This window comes from Drosophila bipectinata, chromosome 3R (genome assembly GCF_030179905.1).
Source record: "Drosophila bipectinata strain 14024-0381.07 chromosome 3R, DbipHiC1v2, whole genome shotgun sequence".
Taxonomy (NCBI): domain Eukaryota; kingdom Metazoa; phylum Arthropoda; class Insecta; order Diptera; family Drosophilidae; genus Drosophila; species Drosophila bipectinata.
In genome coordinates, this window is record NC_091739.1 from 2344245 (window position 1) to 2366238 (window position 21994).

At 42.1% G+C, this 21994-nt stretch overlaps 4 protein-coding genes across 4 annotated transcripts; all 4 read left to right on the forward strand.

Annotated features, from left to right (window-relative positions):
• The first annotated feature begins 1435 nt into the window (after positions 1-1435).
• Positions 1436-5433, forward strand: MFS9 (major facilitator superfamily transporter 9). The gene is made up of 6 exons (XM_017249322.3): positions 1436-1551; positions 3041-3108; positions 3472-3775; positions 3987-4527; positions 4589-4865; positions 4940-5433. Exons 2-6 carry the CDS (start codon positions 3050-3052, stop codon positions 5265-5267), a joined length of 1509 nt encoding a protein of 502 aa, XP_017104811.2. The 5' UTR covers positions 1436-1551; positions 3041-3049; the 3' UTR covers positions 5268-5433.
• A 1312-nt stretch (positions 5434-6745) lies between these two features.
• On the forward strand, positions 6746-7147 carry MtnB (Metallothionein B). Its single transcript, XM_017249367.3, has 2 exons — positions 6746-6899; positions 6965-7147. The coding sequence occupies exons 1-2, from the start codon at positions 6875-6877 to the stop codon at positions 7069-7071; spliced, it is 132 nt and encodes a 43-aa protein (XP_017104856.2). The 5' UTR covers positions 6746-6874; the 3' UTR covers positions 7072-7147.
• A 922-nt stretch (positions 7148-8069) lies between these two features.
• Positions 8070-8664, forward strand: LOC108130754 (uncharacterized). Its single transcript, XM_017249339.3, has 3 exons — positions 8070-8213; positions 8270-8469; positions 8523-8664. Exons 1-3 carry the CDS (start codon positions 8174-8176, stop codon positions 8559-8561), a joined length of 279 nt encoding a protein of 92 aa, XP_017104828.2. The 5' UTR covers positions 8070-8173; the 3' UTR covers positions 8562-8664.
• Positions 8665-8754: 90 nt separating this feature from the next.
• Dic2 (Dicarboxylate carrier 2) lies at positions 8755-9891 on the forward strand. Its single transcript, XM_043211991.2, has 2 exons — positions 8755-9182; positions 9280-9891. The coding sequence occupies exons 1-2, from the start codon at positions 8755-8757 to the stop codon at positions 9776-9778; spliced, it is 927 nt and encodes a 308-aa protein (XP_043067926.1). The 3' UTR covers positions 9779-9891.
• Positions 9892-21994: the final 12103 nt, after the last annotated feature.

The following is a 21994-nucleotide window of genomic DNA, read 5'->3' on the forward strand; positions in this document are numbered from 1 at the left end:
TACGTCATGAATGCTTTGTGGGCCCAACTCTGTTAACCGCACTGCTTGCTTGCTGTTAGCACCTCGAAGTTAACAGTGACATGCCCCCGGCCAAGTCCCCCTTCGAATATTGCCTACGATTATCGGCACCACTCGACCAATTAGAGGCTCTATGAAAATCATATCAACCGAATATCCTAACAGATAAATAAAATCCACTTCCAACTGGATATTTATGCAATTTGTGTTTTTGTTTGCAGATAATTCGCACTCGACAATGAAAATAGATGACATTAGTTAAGGCGTAGCCGCAGAGTTCTCGTGCCTGGCCTGTCCTGGCTGTTAATTTCTGCGGTTGTGTCTCTTCATGCTAATTTGTTTTTGGCACCGATTTGTTTGCCACATTGCGGTTAGGTTACAGAAATAAAAATAGTTTAAAATTATTTAAATTTGAAGAGCATGTGTGAAAGGCATGTTTTTTATAGAAGGTAACCGACCAAAATCAATTTATTCGGTAATATAATTATTAAATCACGAGCATATGAAGTGAGAATCAAAAAAATAATTCGATTTTCAATCAGTTTAATAAATGCAATAATCAAGTATTTTAACATTTGAAGATACTAAAACCATGAATTAAATTAACATTATTACCACAATTCACAGCTAAATGCATTAAAATACTGATATATTTAAAAAAATTTCAATTAAATGGATAGATTTAGCGTAAAATTGGCTTTAATTTATTTCAGCACTGATTTTATTGTACTAGTGGGATTCTATGTATGTGCTATGGTTCTATAAAAGCTTCCCAAGTGTCTCTATTAAATAGTAATTAGTTGGCATTATTGAGTTAATGAATACAATTATTTTATTATTGTCCAATTTATGCGCCACTATGCCTGTTCTTTTCGCTCGACTTTCGGGTTTTGCCCAATATAGCTCCCGAATTAGCAGCAAATCTCGCAGATTCAATTTAGTGCTAAAGCGCTATCGCTGACCGCCCAAAATTACCGAAACAATTTATCTTTACAAGCGTCACACCGCGCTAATCAAACGATAAGCAAGCTTTATGTCGATCACTATCAGAGCACTGCGGCTTGGGATTCGGCCCTAATCACAGTCAAGGTTCCTCCATCCCGCTTTGGGTTTATGATCTCAGGTGCTTCAATGAAAGTCCCCTAACGGGATGGGTCATTTACGCACAATCCAGACACGTGTTTAGTCTCTTTCCCACTTTCTAATCACAATCAAGGCTTTTTCCTAGTCTTCGCTTCTATTCCGCTGTGATATCACGACCACTAAGGCTTCAATTGAAGGCCATAAACTGGATAGAAATTTCGGCTCCCGCTCCTAAAAATAACTCGACTAAACTGATCGGGCTCTGTGGTGGCTGCTGCTCTGCTGCTGCCGAGTTAAGCTGCTGGCGTCTGCCGGCTTGATATTTCAGTCCGCTGCGAGCAACCGGCGGCTTCACACCTGTCCACCCACACCCAACCGGCAAGCAGTGCAGGCAGGCCACAGTTGGCGGTTCGATCGCAGTAACCAGTTAAGAAGTGTAAACTTTCATCGGTGCGTTTGGTGCTCAAAAGTTGAAAAGTATTTTAAAATTTTACAAAGTGCACTCGTGCACCTGTGCGTATGGCTGTGTGTGTTATTGAACTTGGGTGTTGTGCGGTTAGCTGTTTGCTCAAGTGGCTTCAATAGAGTTTTCATTAAAGACACTTTGCCGCCTGCTGTTGCAAATTGTTTCTTCTAAACTCACTTTTGCAACTGTTTCCCCCCCACAATCTATGAGCCATGCTAGGTATAGGTGTACAGTGCATATTTGTTATGAAAGATTCCAAACTGATTGATAGTAAAACACATGTTTTGTTCAGAATACTTTGTCATTCTCGTGGAAAGACTAATATTTTGTTCGCACTGCTACTTATCGGAGGCAAAATATGGTTTTCCAAACGGCTTACCCTATGTGGAGCCATCATCCGAGACCCGGAATTTACGATACTCATAATGGCACTTTATAAAACAAAAATCTCGGCAGGTTTCCTTCTTGTTGTTCCCGTGCGTCCACAACACTGGAGTTTGCAGTCGCACCAGATAACCCGTGTGTGGCAGTAAAAAGCTATATATAACTGTTTAATGGTCCCATCTTTATTGGCCCAGCTAAGGAGCATAAACAAAGAAATAATAGCTAGGAGAAATAAAACGATTAAATAGCAATTAGTATTTTTGAGACTCAGCCATGGAAAGGTTCTATAGTGTAGGAAAACTTTCAGGAGGGAAAATATCAGTTCTCTGTGCTTTATTAAATATATGGCTGTAATAGATAGAGGGAATGTAATAAATTCTGCGGTAGTTGTAATCGTAAATCCATAATGATAAGGTATATTTAGATTCTCTATTCATTGAGGGAATGTGTCCAACCACTTTCGCTGATCCCCGCTACGAGTTTCCATTATTAGCACGTGCGTGTGGTGTGCAATTGCTTCAATTTGGTACGACAGTGCCGAAAATTCGTGCAATTTGCAAATCAAAGCGAATCAACCAAGCTGGACTCACTCACTCTACAATTATTTGATTACAGTTTTGAGAGGGCCACACAAACTATATTGTACTCGACTATAGGTTCTGCGCGAGATTTCGCGTGCCACAATTGGCGAAGCACTGGCTTAATAAGTTAAATGGATAATTGAGTTAAGATGCGTCTCGTTCGCGAATGCCAAGCTTAGACAGCAGGAACGTCTCCGGCCTGGCTCGGCTATTATGTTTCCGCATTAGTTGCCCACAAATTGCTTAGGAAAATGTTTGCTCTTCGGTCAGTGTCAATGTCAATTACGCGGACGGCACGCAACAGATCAGATCCCTCAATATATTGTATGAAAACCTATATGCATAGCACTTGGGCGCTACAGCACATCCCTCGAATTATAACACGCTTTCGAGTGGGGCTTCTGTTGGGTCAATCAGCCTTAAATACGGGTTTAATGATTCGCCAGCACGCACACGAGTTGTCGTTAACAATTGCCGTATTGTATAAACAAATTAAATGCATTTGCAGGCCGACAAAATGACTGACCTGGAGTCTTCGAAGAACGGCAAGCACCACGACCAGGTGCACCACAACAAGTGAGTACTATCCATATAGCTCAAATCGGTTCCGCATTTTTTGAGGGCCCAAGAATATGTAAATCAAACCAGCGCCAATACATGTGCATGTAAATAGACTCCTCGGTGCCCTGGAGCGCAATATGGGTTGAATAAACCAGTCGATAACACACCAGCTTCAAAACTGGTTTCGGGGCTAGACGCAAAAAAAGAGAATAATGAAAAAAACCAGCATGTTGCCTGCAGAAAAATATACAGACTGGCTGAAAGGGAAAGTAACCTCTTCATTTGCATGCCTCTCACCATCAACAATCCAGCCATTGGAATACCATACCCTGAGTTTATGCAGAACTATTTTCATATTTTTTGCACTTTATTTTCCAGCAATGAAATCACGGAAAGTGAACCGCTCACCTGGCGCTTTTGGCGGAAGCAGCGCTACATTGTGGTTCTCATGGCCTTCTTCGGCTTCTTCAACGTCTACTCGCTCCGGGTTAATCTTTCGGTGGCCATTGTGGCCATGACCGAGAACCGCACGGTTGTGGACGGCGATGGGAATGTGTCCTGGGAGCAGGACTTTCCCTGGGACTCGAAGCAGAAGGGCCTGATTCTGAGCTCCTTCTTCTATGGCTACATTCTGACCCAATTCCTTGGCGGCTATATTGGCACCAGAATTGGTGGTAATATTGTAAGTAAATTTCTTCTTTTTTATCACATTTAAACTTTGAAACAAGCCAGAGGTTTAATTAATCAGCTTAAAGTTAAATCAATCATGCAAGTTATTTTCAATCCAGTTTATATAAATATTACTAACTAGTTTTAAATAAAGATGTTATTATGTTGTAGATTTTAGCAAACAAGCATCATACACAATTTAAATTTATAAAAATGTAATTCAGGTATTTGGCACTGGAATCGGCAGCACTGCCATCCTGACCCTGCTCACTCCCCTGGCGGCTAAACACAGCCTGGAAATGTTCCTGGCCGTCCGCATCATTGAGGGCTTCTTTGAAGGCGTCACCTTCCCGGGCATTCATGCGGTCTGGGCCCGTTGGTCGCCGCCCTTGGAACGCTCCCGCATGGCTTCCATCGCATTTGCGGGTAATTACGCGGGCACGGTGGTGGCGATGCCATGCTCAGGATTCCTGGCCACCAAGTACGGTTGGGAGAGCGTGTTCTATGTTTTTGGCACCATCGGAGTGATTTGGTACATCACCTGGCTGATTTTCGTAAAGGCAGGACCCGAGCAGGATCGCTTCTGCTCGAAGGAGGAGTGTGAATACATTCAGAAGACCATCGGCTATGTGGGCACCAAGCACATCAAACATCCCTGGAAGTCCATTTTCACGTCCATGGCCTTCTACGCCATTATGGCCTCGCACTTCTCAGAGAACTGGGGCTTCTATACTCTGCTCACCCAGTTGCCCAGTTTTCTCAAGGGTGAGTTCAGCAAATAATTTAAAAATATTTAAATATCAGCGGTCTTTTCTATATTTCCCAGATACCCTCAACTTTGATTTGGGAAAGACGGGCATCCTTTCGGCAGTGCCGTACTTGGCGATGGGCATCCTTTTGGCCGTGTCCGGCTACTTGGCCGATTGGCTGCAGGTGAAGGGCATTTGGACGACCACTCAGGTGCGACGCAACTTCAACTGCGGCGCCTTCCTGGCGCAGACGGTGTTCATGATGCTCACGGCCTATCTCCTGGATCCCACCTGGTCGGTGGTGTGCTTGACCATTGCCGTGGGCTTAGGTGCCTTTGCCTGGTCCGGATTTGCGTGAGTATTCTGGGCAGACAGTAGCTCTTCATGAGCAGTGACTTTCATGTGTTCCCTCCATTTCCAATTTTCAGAGTCAATCACTTGGACATCGCCCCCCAACACGCCAGTGTTCTGATGGGCATTGGTAATACGTTTGCCACCATCCCTGGAATTGTGAGTCCACTTCTCACCGGCTATGTGGTTGTGGAGCAGACGAGTCAGGAGTGGCGCATCATATTCTTCATTTCCGCGGGCATTTACCTGGTTGGTTGTGTCATCTACTGGTTCTACTGCTCCGGCGAACTGCAGGAGTGGGCCAAGACGCCCGAACAGAAGGCTCAGGAGGCCGAGGAGAAGGCCCAGCTGCAGTTGACACAAACCGCCGGGTTCGTCAACTCGGCAGCCGAACTGAAGAACTAAGCATTCCTCAGTATCCTGTGCATTTCTAAGCACCACACCAAGAATTTTGTGCCCAAGTATTTGTTTCTGTTACGTTTATGTGATGCTAGCAATATGCGCACCAATGTGTCTATATTTATGTATGTTAATCCATTTAGTCTGCGAATAAACAAAGCATTTTATAACAAGTAAATAACGTTTTTTTTGTGTTATATTTCACGCAATTTAATAGTTATGCAGCTTCAAAATATGCATTATGTATTGAGTGTTTTGTAATGGGCGGGGACATTTTAGACTTTATGTTGTCCCCAAAAGTAGGCAATTATTTTTCAACCAGTTTTCTGTTAAGTTTATGATGTTTTGTCTGTTTTTATCACTGAGGACGTTTGTCCACGTAGGTGACGAGTCGCGTCCCTTGGTATGTGCGTTTTATTTATTTTTTTTATGTTGAATGAAGTATTTGTTTCATGAAAAAGGTATTACCCCTAGGAAAAATTGTCTTTTATGATTGAAGAAGGAATAAATTAATGAATTTGTAAATTTACATAAATGTATTTATTCAACATATTTATTCTGTACTTACAAAGTCACAAGTTCAAGGCACAGCAAAAATTAAAAAGTAAAATAAATAAAAAATAGGGGTTTAAATTTTGTTCTTCGAATTTATTTTATTATTTAATTTATAATTTATTGAACTTTTTGCTTAATTTATTTAAAATGCTACTATTTTAAGAAAGAGTTTTTAATAGTTTTACTTAAGTTTTAGCTTTGCTTTAAAAAAGAATAAATTAACTTTTTTTAACTATGCAAAGGGAATTACTGAATCCTTTTCAGTAATCCATAAATACGTAAAACGTAAAATATAAGTATTTCAATTAAGATTTTTAAAGAACAAATTAGATCATTCTTCAATTTATTCTAAACATAAAAACTTTTTAATGAAAATATCATATATATTTAATTATATAAAATTATATAAAAATCTACGTGCTATAAATATTATTGTTTATTGCCAAAAAATACAAATAAAGATACATAATCAAAATATAAAATGTAACTGACAACTTGGAAATGTAGTTAGTTTTCTGGAATTGGACGGGTCTTTTCTAAATCATTATTCTAAGTTTAACTTGATGTTAAAGTAAAATAAACAAATCCAGAAAAGTTATTTGATTCATAATTAAGAATCAAGCCTTTATCTGAATGAAGTGAAAAATATTCCAAAAGAATTCAAACAATTTTGGTGACGCAGTGTTTCCCGTTGATTTCATCTTGGGAGCTGCGTGTGTTTTTTCCTGTGACTCACTCCACCCGGCGAATACGCAACGCACTCGATTGATAAGCCAATCGAAAAGACGTGTGCAGCGAGTTGGCAAGTGATTGCGTGTGCAAAAAAATTAATTCGCTTCTGGTCTGATAAACTGCGTAGCACTCGCTCGAGGCTTGCACACGACGCGATAAGTCGTTCCAAACAAACAAATTTTCTCGAAACTTGTGCAATTTTGCACCCGTTTGAAGCCCACGAAATTGGTATAAATAGGAAAGGCAGTCGGTGGCATAGACAACAAACAAGCAAGTGCAATTCAGTTAATCTTAGCCGAGTTAAGCGACGAGAAGATACAAACAAAATGGTTTGCAAGGGTTGCGGAACTAGTAAGTTGCCACAAGAACTCAGTAAGCCGGAAAAAATTAACAACTTTCGATTTTGCATTTTCCAGACTGCCAGTGCACCAGCCAGAAGTGCGGCGACAACTGCTGCTGCAACAAGGACTGCAACTGCGTCTGCAAGAACGGGCCCAAGGACCAGTGCTGCAGCAACAAATGAAGTGGCTATTGGCCAACTAACTACCAGACTCTTAACTGTCTAACCAACAACCAATAAAGTTTATGAACATTTAAAAGTTTTCGTACCTCACTCTTGGGGTTGGGGGCAGTACTTTGGCCGGTGTGCCATTTGCAGCCAAAATCAATTATGATAAAATAATAAACGTGCGCTGGCTTTTTGGTTAAGCAAACCGCAAAATAGAATTACATGCTAAATAAACAAATCTAACGCAATGCGACAATTTGGCTGAAAATGCAAATATTTGTTTGCCCGTTGACATCTGCACACACTGGGATTAAAATGCAATCAATCAACGGTGATTGTGATTGAGGGCGGAGAGGCATTGGCAGCTGGAAAACTTTGTCGAATTGTTGCCTAAACTGGACATAAATAGAAATAAAGTCCTGGTCAACGAGTTGAAACCAAATTATTTAGTCGCTTTAATCTCTGCCTGCGAAATGAATTTATTTTCAGACAGAACAAATAATAAATGTTGTTGCGAGCCAGGGAGTGCAGTTTGCTTTTGAGGCAATATCTCGGAAATTGTTTGGCAATTTCGGTTGCACTACGGCCCGGCGTAGTGGTTCAACTTTTATGATGTGCAAACGGAATTTTATTTATCGGCAACGAACACAATGGCTTTCCAGCCCAGGATTCAGGCCGACGCGTTTGACGACCCCACCTGCCGAGAGGGAGCTGCCTCCAGCTGTCAAAACCAAATGACCAATTAAAATACAGGCACTTGTGGACAATTTGAAGCGTCCGTTTCCGGTTGTTTAAGCTGTCGGAATATTTATGGAACAACAAGGAGCCCGCCCCCCCGGCAGATCCATTAGCATAATCAAAGGTGCGTGATTGAGGCGTTTTCTCTGTTTGACCTTTGTTGCGTGCCAAGTTTGTTTTGTTACGATTTGTTTCTGTTTCTGTTTTCGTTTCATTTCTGGCCCGGAAGTGAGCCGCAATTTCTTGGCTAATCAGGTGTGAATAATGTGACATGAATACGCTTCTAAGACGGCCTTGCACCAAACGTCCAAATACAACACACACATTGTTTCGTGTAACAAAACACCCAGCACACAAGACCCTATTGCACAGTCAAAGAATGGAGGTTTCCAGCATGGAAAACGGATCGAGTAAGGCAGGTAAGTAATGCCTTGCCTTTATATCTGGAAATCCTCTCATGAATTTTTTTTTTAAGATGACGAGGTCAAGCCCACACGGCTGAGCCTTACCAGAGCCGTAATGTTCATTATTTTATTCAACGTGGTCTTGCTCTGCGCCACTATCTCAGGGTATTTCTATCTAGCGTCCATGGATAAGTCGATCCATGCTAGAATCGGGGACTTTCTGATTATTGGGGGAGCGACAATAGCGATTCCTCTGCTCTATGGGTTGGGTGTAAGTATTACCAAAATTTCTGGGCCTGATAGTAATTCTCTATTTCGATTAAGGACCTTTCCAAGGGCAAGCCCAACTTTTATTACATTTAACTGGTTGGTCGCCCAGTCAATAGTTCGTTGAATTAAATTTCATTTGAAAAGAGGGAACTTGAGAATTCCGCTCGGAGCAAGTACTCACTAAGCAACGTTCGCTCCGACACCTGTTTTACACGTTTTCCATTTTACGAGCATTGTCACATTGCGAATCTAAATTAATTTATTGTAAGCCCGATAAACCCGCGAAATGTCCATCCGGAGAACAAGCTTGATATCCTACAACCAGCGCCGCGTTGCGCGCTGGTACTTCGGCGGCGTCGCCAGCTCGATAGCCGCCCTCATCACCCACCCTCTGGACCTGATGAAGGTTCTGGTCCAGACACAGGTGGACAAGCTCTCGCTAATGGCAACGACCCGCAAGATAGTCCGTGAGCAAGGTGTCCTGGCCCTCTACAATGGCATATCGGCGTCCCTGATGCGCCAGTACACCTACACCTTGGCCCGGTTCGGCATCTACACTTTCGGAGCAGGCGTGGTGGACACCAGCACTATGGCCCGGAAGACAATGCTGGCTGCCGTGGCAGGTGGAATCGGTGGCTATGTTGGGGCTCCAGCGGATCTGATCAATGTCCGACTACAAAACGACGTCAAGTTGCCAGTAGAAAAGAGACGCAAGTGAGTCAAAAAATTATGTACACTCCAACTATGTAAACCCCAAAGAGGGAACCTGTAGAACCGATTATGATTTAAGTCTCAAATAATTATTTTTTAGCTACAAACATGCCATTGATGGGCTCGTCCGCATTACCCAAGAGGAGGGCTGGCGAAGTCTGTTCAATGGATCCTCGATGACCGCCCTCCGTGGCATGTTCATGACCGTGGGCCAGATCGCGTTTTACGAGCAGAGCAAGGGAACGCTCATCCAGATGGGCATGCCGCAGAACATGGGCACCTACATCGTTGCTTCTGTTATATCGGCCGGGTCCGCCACGACTTTGACTCAGCCCATCGATGTTGTGAAGACCCGTCGCATGAATGCCCGACCGGGCGAGTACCGCAACCTGGCGGATGTGTTCATACAGACCTCTAAGGAGGGTCCACTAGCTTTCTTCAAAGGGTTCATTCCGTCTCTGACGCGACTTATGCCACATACTGTGATGTTGTTCGTGTTCCTGGAATACCTGCGAACCCACTTTGGCTATTTGCCGGAACCCAAGAAAACGGGTCACAGACATGTGGATCGCTACCGTGACGAGGAACCGAAAGATTAATGTTACGTAAAGCTCTATCAAAATCTCCTGTTAATATTTGTGCCATTTGGAATAGTTCCTTTGAGGCTGATGGTAAATTTTTAGCCTGTAAATAAATTAAATTTCAGAATTTCCATTTTCGCTTTTTTGGCAGAGTGGCGTGGAGCCTTTTCTTTGCTTTTATTTCGCTTTCAGGTCTCCCTTAGTTTTATTTTGTTTGCGTTTTGTTTGGCCCGGCATATTCAATGAATGCTTTATGAGGTGAAGAGAAACCGGTGGGCTGGACCGAAACTCCATTACCCAGATGAATGCTTTAATGGCCTTTAAAGCAAATGAAGCTGGCTGGTGGACTGGCAGCGTGGCAGGCTTGGCAGCCTGGCGTTTTCCTCAAATGAAAGTCATAATGGGAGAACACTCGGAACTTGGCAGCCAGCGGATAATGATGTCGTGTAATCGCATTAAAGCCATTAACAGGCTACAAGGGGGAGAAGCTCAAGCGAAGCACTGGGGCCGAAATAGAGATACACATTGTGTTGACAAGGAAAAACAATCATACGTCCCTTGTGACAGCAGTGTCAGCGGCAGTGGCATTGGAATTGCCAGCTCCAGCTCCTGGTGCTGGTCTTCCATCGATGGCAGCGTCCATGCAATATTGATGCCACCCAAGGCATCGAGCCAACGAGCTTCCAATGTTCTAAACAGTATTTAAGTGTATAAGGGAAACTTTTCATCTCTTTCCGACCGTTTGCCAGAGGCGGTTTCTGCTTGAAAGTTAATTACATTTCGGAAAGCATTAAAAATTCAGCGAGTCCCGAATCTGCTGCGAAATCAACTCCATATGCTCATGTGAGTGGCTGGCGGAAATTATAATAAATAATTATGGGAAAAGAATTTAATTTCCCAGGACCAATCAGAGCTGTTCAATAGCCACGAAATTAAAATGAAACCTTGCCGGAAGTTCATAGCCCAGACTTAATTGGGCCTTGTGGCTTAACAACTGGACATGATTTTAAGCCAGATTTCATGATACATCTTTCGAAGTTAATCAAACATTTAAAGATGTCCGTGGCTGTTAATTATTTCGGGTGCCGCAGACTGAGCATTGTAACTTTATGACATTGCCAAGTACGCAATAAAAGCGCCATCATGGATGCGCAAAATTTATGCAAATTCGGCATGTGCCACTGAGAGCCGAAACCCAAAAGCAGCAATAACGACGACGACCACAACGACAAATGCATAAATCAGTTTTAATGCAAATTTCGAAACATTCCATGCTCTTGTCTCAATAAGCAGCCATTAATATGCCGCGTCGGCTGCGTAAATTGTGTGATTTTTGTGGCTTTGCTTAATTATACGCATTGTCGCAGGGAAAAACGGTTTCAGGCTACTCCGAATCCTGGCCCACCCTTTGTGCAATGGTCAAGGGCAGCAGCTACCAGTTGCCGCACAATTGCGGTTACGAGCGTTCGGAGCTTGCGTGGAAATTACTTCAGTATTTATGACAGAATAGAGTTCTACAAGGCGGTGGCCTTTGCCGGCTAGCATTTAAATAACGGCCAATAAATTCAAGTGCAGTTTAAAGCGGCTGGAAGTATTATCCGCTTTATGTACGAAAGTCCATTTATATTTCGAAATGGTCGAGACACAGAAACAAATAAAGTCCGACACGCAGGTCGTTTCAAACGCCTTTGGGGCCAACTCCACTTCCCAGGGATCTGCCACAATGCCAGCCAGGATGCAATAAACTTCTAAATCAGTCGATTAAGCAGCGAGCTGCAAATGCCCCTAAAAAGAATTCAATACTGGCCCAGTGTGTGGCAGCCAGTGTGTGCTGCGTGCAAAAAGTTTCTGAAAAATGTTGAGCAATTAAAATAAGTAGCATGAGAACCTCAGGGGAGGAAGCAACCAAAGTTGCAAGTTGGTTTTGTTCGTTCGCCGGAGGGTTCGGTTGCTTTGTTATCTTTCGTGTGGATTTTGCTGTCAGCAGCGGATGGAGTTGGGCACCGAAGGGTTTAAACGAGAAACGTTTGGGGAAACCCGAGAAAAAAAATCCCAAAAGGTCATAACAGTACATTTTCAACTATTTAACGCGACTTTAATTTAATTGCAGGTTAAATGAGTTCGATTGAGATCACAGGGAATGAGGGGTTTCTTGGGCCCTGGGTACGATAATGATTTTATTAAATTGTTTAACTGTTTTGACTAGAAGGTATAAACTAATGATTTAAAAAATCTAGAAAAGACTTGAAATATTTATCAGCATCTATTTCTTAGTTTTAAACATACTCAGAACTTAAACAGTTTGTATTCCTTAGTAAATCGCTACTCATTTTTCCATACTCATTAAAATACAATGATATATGTAGAATATATAAAATAGATTAACATACATATATAGATGGTATAGTAAATTTGTATTTAAAATTAACCAGTAAGGAAAGTCAGGAAAGGAAATATTGCATATAAGAGCCGATCTTCTTGATAATTTTATTATAAACCCATTTCTCTAGAATATAAAAGTCTTCTATCTTCAAAAACATTTAAGTTGGTATTTTTGCCAAATACCAAATATCATTTCCGATCGTTCAGTTATATTGCATCTATAGGATATAGACGGCCGATCTTTCGAAAATTTGTTAGGTCGAATCAATTGGAAAAAAATAGAATCTGTAGAAAGTTCAAATGTTCCATCTTCTTTTTTTTTTAAATTTAGTATGTCGTTTCAATTCATAGGAAATCCATACTCTTTAACTCTAAAAACACCAGATATAGCATTTCCGATCAACCAGTTATATGGTTGACTTATATACTGCAAAGAAAAGAAGGGTGTGTGCAATGTTTCAAGTCGATAGCTTTAAAACTGAGAGAGTAGTTTGCGTAGAAAAGATATCTGATCATGATATACATATATATCTGATCATGAATATATATACTTTATAGGGTCGGAGTTGTCTACTTCACTGCGTTGCACACCATTGACCAAAATTATAATTATAGTTTGTAATAGAATCGTAAAATGGCTCCTTTATTCACCAAATGTCACCCTCTGCTAGAATATAAAAAGGAAGAATTGCGTACATATTTCCTAGATATTGGGAAGAAAATAATATTGAGTAAATGTAAAAGTAAAAGGAAATAATGAAGAAGGCGTGCGCTTTAATACTTAAATGAAATGAAAGACATTTCTGGCTTGTTTTTCCTGAAATGATTGTTCTATAAAAATAAAAATGTGCAGAACTGTAGAAACTAAACAATGGAAATCTTTGAAAAATAAACCTAGCATGTTTGATTAGAAATTCCAAACGCATTGTAATTTATTTGGCCAGCATCCTGGCATCTGTCTGCCAGAGATTTGTTTGCCCATTTGAATTCCGACCACATCTCCCGGCAATGGGTGAGGCAGCATAACAGTTTATCTTTATAATTAGATCTCATCGCTTTCTATCTTCCGAAATAGTGAGTGCACAATGGCGAAAACCACTTCGGAAGCCATTTGCCCGGGCCATCCCGGGCCATGATATCCGACTCCACACGTACCACTACTTGGGACTCCAAAATGGCTATGAACGCACCCGAAAAACCAAACGTGAGCCAAGCGTGAAGCAACCTGAACCCAAAACCAAAATCCAAACCCAAACCCGAACCCGCGAATCGCGAAACTTGGCTCATTAAAGATTAAGACGCATTAACACAAATGGTGTGAGGGGCCAGCAATTTAAGCGCCATCAGCATAAATATTTATGCAAATTGGGATTACAAGTATTTTGTACGTATTTTGTGTCGGGCCGCGTTTTCCAAACTTTCCGATAGAGACTCCTCTTTGGTGAAATTTCTGGCCTGAAATTATAATTTTATTAGAATTTAATCCGTGTCTTCGAATAACTTGAAGCCTTAAAGCTTTTCTGTGGCTTCGGGTGACCTTGCTGGGTGCATCTTTGAGTTTTCCATTTTCCCGTTGGCTGGATTGCAGCTGCTCATTGTTTCGACATGCTATTTTTGCATTTTCAGCACTCAAGGCTACTGCTAAAAAAAAGAACAGAACCCTGAAAAAGTGAAAAACTCTACCCAGAAATAAATGCACACAGTGTAATTTATGCTGCCACGAAGCGAAACCAACTTCCAGCTCATAAAATGCCGAGGTAAGTTGAGTTGAACGGCCAAGGTTGCCGGGATTTAGATAAATGCAACGCATAAAATCCTTTTGAGGTCATCCGTGGTGGCACAAAACGAAAAAGAGATTCGCACTTTTCCCACTTGGCTGTCGAGATTAATTCGCTTACCGCTCCGCTCATCAATATGCATTGAATCCGAATTGGAATTCGGGACTGAGTGGCAAAACTTGTCCGAGGCGCCCACTCTTTGATGTCTGTCAGAATGAGGCTTATTGGCAACATTGTTCCCTAATGCAATTAGCCGCATTTATGCCAAATTTTGGCCTGGCCCACAGCCGAACCCGCCAGACCCACAACCCGCCCACAGACATGGCAATTTCCCAGCTGCTTGTTGTTGAAATTTCATTACTTTGTGTAAACAAAGTGCACGTGCCCGATGCCTTCGTCCTTCCGCCACTTCCACGCATGCGCGGATAATCCCGAAAGAGCAATCCAGTACGCGCCGCGCGATACATGAGCCATGGCTTTAAATCATTTTTCGCTGTTCCTGTGCTTCATTCAATTATCAAAAATAATTTAAAATAATTTTATGTGCCGGCCCGGCCTGGGAGGAGCGCAGAGAGCCAAGACTGGCGGTCACGTCGTAATCAGCAAAAGGTTTCGTCTAGTTGTGGCTGTAAAGTCGCCTACGTGACTTCAATCCTCAATGAGACTTTTCCCAGAATTTCTAATTTATGTAGTTTGCGGTTTGGATTTATTGCGCCTACAATTTTGCTGTTGTGTATCATTTATCTCTAATGGCGCATTGATATGGCGGAGCTCTTCGGGAAAAGTGCGCTTTTAGAGAAGCCTTTCCACCCGACAACAGGGCGTATGAGCGATGTGCGTTAAATGCGTCAGCCAATTTAGCTGCGTCCTGAAGTGGCGGTGCTTCACTCGAGTGCAGCGGCTTGGCTTTCAAGGGTTTCGACAGCCAAGAGCCAAATCCAAAGGCCAAAGCCATGAGCCAAATGCCTGCCTGCTCATCAACTAATTAAGCAAATTACCAACTGCTAATGGAACGAAAATAAGTCGCAGGCCTTGACACGTTTAGAACTTTTGTCCTGGCAACCAGGAATCGATCTTTGGGGAGCCCTAAAGCTGCGACATGCTGGGGCGTGCCACAGTCACACCTTCTTTTTGTTACTTGGCGCATCCCCCAAACGGAGCAGTCTCATAATCAGCATAATTTTCATGTAAATACTTTTATAAAAAAAATTCAAGTCGGCAATGTGTGCAGAGAAAGTAATATTGGGGGACTATCTCAAAATAACAATATTTTAAAGACTTAGTACATTTTTTTTTAATCTTTAGCTTTAAAGTTTAATGCTTAACCACACAAATACATTAGATATGAGTCATATTGGATTTTAAAGTATATAGAATTTTATTCCGTGGGCTTTTTATTGTAAAATACAAATTTTCTGATTTCTTTGATTTTTTATAATAGGAGCAGTTTATTAAGCAATAAAATACATTTGTAATAAAAGAAGCCGTTTTTTCTCTCTCTGACATCGGAATCCAGATAGTTGACTTCAAGAGGCAGACTGTGATTTGGTGTCCGGGGGGCAGGAAAATATCTTTGGCTTTCTGCTGGCTTGCCAGTTGGCTCATTCGGCCGGCAAGATTATGCACTGAGATAATTATTTGGCCAGTCGGCGAATGTGGCCAATTCCATACTCAACGCCATTCGCATTTCCATTCCCTTCCCGGCAGTTTCATTTCTTGAAGCTTTCACTTTCGTCGGCGCTTTATGCTCCTCGACGGCTGTTGGCAAGTTGTGCCCTGGAGACCAGTTGGCCGAGAATAACGTATCCTTGTATTCTGTTGGCCTGTAGATAGAGTCCTGTCGCCTCCCATCCTGGTGTGTGTGTTTCGGGCTGTTTTGTTATTATCTCACTTGCGGGTAGGCGTTGCTGGCGAGTGTCATAAATAAAATGGCAACTATGCCGGGCGGCTTTTCTACATTTCCACTTAAGCACCATTATTAAGCAAATATATGTAAGGATATGTGTGGGGTTGTGCCCCAGCCAGGACCGCTCGCCAGTCGGCTCAGTTTTATTACCGCCGCTCAAATTTGATTTCGTTTGCACTAATTGCTGGCAGTGTAAAAATATGGGCAGCCATTAATCAAAGATACAACTCCGGACATGGCCCCCTTCCCCCACACCTACACCTCCACCTATACCCACAATCACAATTACCAAAACAAATACAAACACACTTGGTCAATGCAGTACATACATACATATGTATGTACATATATACAACCAATTTCTGAGGTCTGGCCGTGCCGGAGTTCGAGTACGCCGTATTTTATTGGTTGTACGCCGTGTAAACAATTATAGTTACAAACAATAATATTTGTCCGACGCCCGAGGATGTTTAATCTACGATACGGGGAGAAAGTGTGTGAAAGCAGTGGGTGAAAGTGTCGGTGATACAGGAGCATGTTACAGATCACTTACCAATATCCTACCTACCTACCTACTTTGAATAGATATTCCCGTATGTAAATATGTAATTCACATCAGCCACATACCAAACAAATGAAACGCCATGTCAAAAAATTCATTAGCCCATCAATGAGTAATGCTGATTTAACTCGTGTTTACCGATTATGGGGTCTAATGGAGTGGTATTTGGCAATTAAAACAAAAACTCAGTCTAGGGACAAAGCAAAAAAAACCATATGACAAAGGAAGGAAATATAGAATTTTTCTTACATATCTTGCTAAAAAAATTATTTAACGATACTTGAATAAAAAAAAAAAATACATAAAACTAGCTTGGACCATTCTTTTTTGAGAAAATAACTTTACTCGACAAACAAGCATAAAAAGTTGGCACAGAAGGGCGTTGAAATTCGACAAAATGTAAGCTTTGAAAAAAATAAAATTTGAGCTAGTATTTTAGCAATTTTGCAATTTTAGTTAAGCCTCCATCGATTTAATGCATCGATTTACTCGCAGAAAAAACAACAAAAACCGGTTGGGAATATTTTCGGGTAGAAAAGAAAGGTTATGATTGTATTTAAATCCGACGTGGACAGCTAACTGCTAAGCTAATAGTTATCAACTAAACTCCAAATTCCTAATAGTTATGAATATAAGTCAAGCTATTTCCCTAAAATTTATTGGTTGAATTTGACTCAATTGATACATACAGATTTTATTCCAGAATTGGTTCATAATTGGAACTCAGTATTAAATTCGGAGTAGAGAAGGTTCTTTAAAAAGAGTTTCATCCGTTTGGGCCAGTTGGCTTCTCCACATTGCCATAACTTGGTCAATTAATTTTTTATAAAGATCGTGGAGATTTCTACAGATTTTAGCAACGCTATAAACACTATAAGAGATACATATATAAAAATTAGCTTATTATTAATTAATTAATTATTATTAATTAAAGGAAAACGAAATAAAAAAAAATATCAACTTGTTTAACTTTTATCTATCAATAGAATGAATCATTAGACTTTGAAGTCTTCACAATGGAATTCTATTTTTATTGACTTGCCTCACAAATCGTAATAATAACTTGAATAAACTTTATCGACTGCCTTCTGTTTTCCTTCACACGGTCTCGACTTAATGTTGGCTCATAAATTGTCCATAAAGTAACTGGCTCGAAGAAAGGCACACCGAATACAACTAGTCACACACACAGTTGCTGATATCCTTTCATTATTAGGTTTCTTTTCGTTTTTTGTGATATACTCGGATATAGAGGATATAGTACAAGTCATGCGGCCAAACGTTCTCATGCCTCAATGGGATGGCTTGAGTTTTTAAGCCCTGTATTTTCGGAAATGTTTGTCATGCCAGAGTCAATTTGCTCCATTCAAAGACTCTTTATTGGTAACTCGACAAATGCAAACGGCAGATACCACAACACACAGACACAGACCGACACAGACACGGACTCAAAGGTGGTGCATGTCCTGCGGGTTTTTTTTTCGGGTGGTGTGAGTTAAAAGTTTGCATGTCATTCGAGCCGCACTTCATTTCATCGCCGGGCCATGCTGTAACTTTTTGTTTTCGGCCATTTTTCTCTCTTTCTGTGGGCCACAAGGTGTGAAACAATGTGTCAGGCTGTCGGGCCAATGCGGAAAAAGGGAAAATTATTTGCACTCACAGGACTCCCAGCTACAGGATTTCTCCAGCTGCTACTACTACTAGTGCGCCACTTTTGGGTTGAAACAATTTTAATGCAGTGCTCTTGGCACTCCACTGTCGTGTGTTTTTGGGGCAGATTTGTTTTGCTTATCCCCAAAATGTAATGTACTTTACAACATGCTGAAAAGTTTCTGTTCCGAGGGAAACGCTCCTCAGATTCCGGCACTGCGCGCTACAACCTGTGCTTGCCATATGAGCTAATGCACCAAGGAATTCACTCAGCTACATTTTCATATCCTCAATTATTAAATACTCGGGAGGAATAACAGCTTCAGTTGCAGGCCCCTATCCGCATCCGCATCCGGTCCCCTGAACCTTGTATTTATCTTTCCTGTTTAGACTTGGAACACAAAGTTAAATTGTTTGTACTTGAATGGCTTTAATGTGCAGCCACGTGGTGGTAGTTGTTGTGGATGGGGGAGTACCAATTATAATGCTGGCTATATCGCCTTTGAACCGCTCGTTGTCTGTCATAGACACGCCATCGATTGCAGTCCTCTGGCCGGGCCAACTTTCTGCCCCATTTACCTTCTTTTCGCCTCCGATATACACTTGAAATTCTTTCATAATAATCATAAAAATATAGAATTTAAAATAAGGGTCAACTTCAATTTCACATTTTTTCCAGCTGTAAGCTACGCTCTTATTAACACTAGACATTCAAGTTAACAAATTCTTGGACATTTTTGTTAGTGTTCTGGTCTTGGCAGCAAAGAAACAGTGGCCAGGAGAACAACAGAGCAGCAGATCCAGAGTCGAAAGCGGCAATAGGAACAACAAAGAATACAGGCCGACAGCTGGATGGCTTAAGTAACATAAGGTGCCTCATTGGCTCATACTTTGCCTTATTTATGGCCCGTACCGGACCCGGCTGGATAACTTATTGTTGCCACTCGGAGGCGGCTTTTAAAGCCAGCTCCGTTAGTTGGCCATTGTTTGCCTGAATTATTGATTTTCATTAGTGTCTTCGGCCGTTTTCGATTACGCCGCCATAACAGGGGCGACATTCTCCCTGGGTCTTGGTTAGAAACTTTTACGCTTCAGCCCACTCCCCAGCTGGTTTGCGTGTATTGTGTATTTGATTTCCTTTGAAATCACTGTTCAATGGCCCGACACTGGGTTCGGTCGGCTCCAGCGGCATGAGGTCCGGCCCATGTAGCGCTGATTTAATTACGACCGCAGACGCCTCGCGACCAACATGACCAAGTCAATTGAAATGTTTGGTAGTGGCACTGGTGCTGGCGGAGGCTTTAACCTGGCCAACAGCCGTCTGCGAATCTTGAGACTGCCAAGACCGTAGCGACTGGGGATTTTTTAATTTAATTAAAATGTCGACTGACGGCTGATGGCAAACGGCAGTCGGCAAACGGCAGGCGGCAGACGACAGAGGACTGAGGACAGACGGCAGCCCCGATGTCTGTGTCTGTAGTCGGCTGTCCCTGCGGCCACAATGCAATTGTAAGGTTTCCATTTTAATTAAAGTTTTTACGCGCATTTCGCTTACTCGAAATCGCAGCGCCGCCAGATCCACAAACTGCGGCTCAACCAAACTGGCAAATTCCATATTCCGTTAGAGCCAACTTTCCAACCTGGCAACCTGGCAACCTGGATTCCGGCCTTAGCAGCGGAAATAGTCGGGAAAGTAAAAGGTAAAGAGTCACCTATAGAGGGTGGGGGGAAGAACAGGGTAAAGGATACAGCGGGCTGGGGTGCCGACTATTTAAATAGGAAAAGCGGAAAATCAAGGGAGTTCTGATTTAACACTTGGAAAAAAACTTCAAACTAAACTAAAACGAGACAAAATAAAACGATATTCGATGATGTCCTTTTGGAATAAAATATATACTTTAATTTGAATATAAAAAAACCTATTTTATACATTTAAATTAGTTTTATAGTTTGGAGATCTATGTCCAAACTCCTATATCCGAACTAAATTTTAAGCATTTCGAAAGCAATTAAAGTGGAATAACATTTTTGGGTTCGAAATGACAAATAACTCAATCTAAATTATTATCCAATGCCTGAACTCATTATACCCATATTTATTAGTATCTTTACTTTTAATAAAATGAAAAAGATTAAAGAATATATTACAACGAAAGTGTAGTGGCTTTTTGATTTTTAGTTTCAGTTGAGATGCGATATCGGATTGCCAACTGCCACTCAGCAGGATGCCACTTCATATTGCCGGTCTCCTCCGTGCCTCTCAGTCGCATCTTAAATCTCCAACTGCCAATTGATTAAAGGAGACTCCAGCGACCAGCAGGTGTTTAATTCGTGACTGATGTATTCGCTCTTTGCTGACATTGCGTATACGCCGGGTGGAATGCGGCTCTGCCAAGAAGGTAATAAGCCCGGGATAAGACGGCTAAGGGCACACCTGGGGCTTCGACGTCACTTTACCTTTGTTTTTGCAACTTTTAAAGCTTCCCAGGGTGTCTTTCTTACACCTTTCCCGGCTGAGTTTATTGATTTGTGGAGCATTGTGATGCATAATCGCGAGAATTATGCAGCGCACGATCTTGACTTGAACTTGTCCTGGGTGTCTTGGGCGAAAATTAATTGGCCCAGTCGGGGCTGGGGTTGCGTAACCTATTCCCCTTGACTGTGTCGCCATGCATCCATCCACCTGGCCAATTACCCTCTGTCTTTTCCAATTAGACCAGTCAATGACCTCAACGCCCGGTAAATAATTGCCGCAGATAAACCAACATTACGCCACATTAAATTATGCACTGAGGGATCCCCTCCTAGATGGAGTGTTTCAGGCTTTCGGAGTGGTTCTGGTTCCAAAACCCAAAGGCGACGCCACGCCGGCGAGTAGCAATTAAAATGTCAATTGAAACGCCCCCTAAGTCGTGGAGTCGGGAGCCGGGTAGGAGGACTCGGCTGCAGACACTGTCAACGGATATTGCAAACAGCAGAGTCCTAGAATCGTTTCAGCCAACGGCAAACATTGCAATTTCATTTGGGGACCTACCCGCCGGTCGCTCCTCTGTGAGCCTCCGCTGCCAACTCCAGGCTCCCCATTGTCAACTAATTTCGAAGCGGGCTGGAATCAAAGTTGCATTCACCATGGCCGCACTCTGGAGTACCAGCCAAGTCCATTATAAACTTTCGCTTTTGGCACTGCCACCAAGCCGGCCAAAACAATGGGATCAGGTGGGTAAATTGCACACGACGGCTATGGCCAAAAGGAAGTCTGCGGCTCGGCTCTGGTCCCCGGCTCATGCAAAATGGGGCCAAGTGTGGCCCACAATTATTCCTCTGTGTTGGCCTGACAAACAAGCTGAAGGGCTAAATCCATTCCGTGACATGAAGCCCTTGCTGCTGCTGCTGTTCCTGCTGCCCTTGGATAATTAAATTCCGCTTTTAGGTGCCACATCGTTGAACGATAAAAATAACATCGCAACTAATGTGCCAACTGAGGCAGTGTCCTATCGCCATTTTCCAGGTTCACTGACTCAGCTTAATTTCATTTTGCGTCGTTAAAGGACCTAAAAATATTCCGCTCGGTTTTGGCTTTTTGGGGCTGGTATTGGCTGGCCAAATGCGAAAGGTTCCCTTGTCGTAGGTCAGGCTCCGAGAGTGGCAGGTGGGGAATCAGATTACACATACGTGGAATTTATATTCTCTGGCTTGCACATTTCGAGTTTACAATTAAATTTCGAAACTTTTGTACTATGTACTGTGTGTGTGTGTGCTCGAAAAGTTATTTGGAGGCAACGTCACAGTTCCGCCAGTTAGGCGGGCAGTTTGTCCTTTTGACGAAACAAAATACGTGACACAATTCCATATGAGAAAAAGTACAAAAGGTCAAAAAAACAAAATACAATTGCAGCAACTTTGCAAAAATAAAGTATAGAAGGGTTCAATGACCTTTCATTGGAAGTATCTCAGAT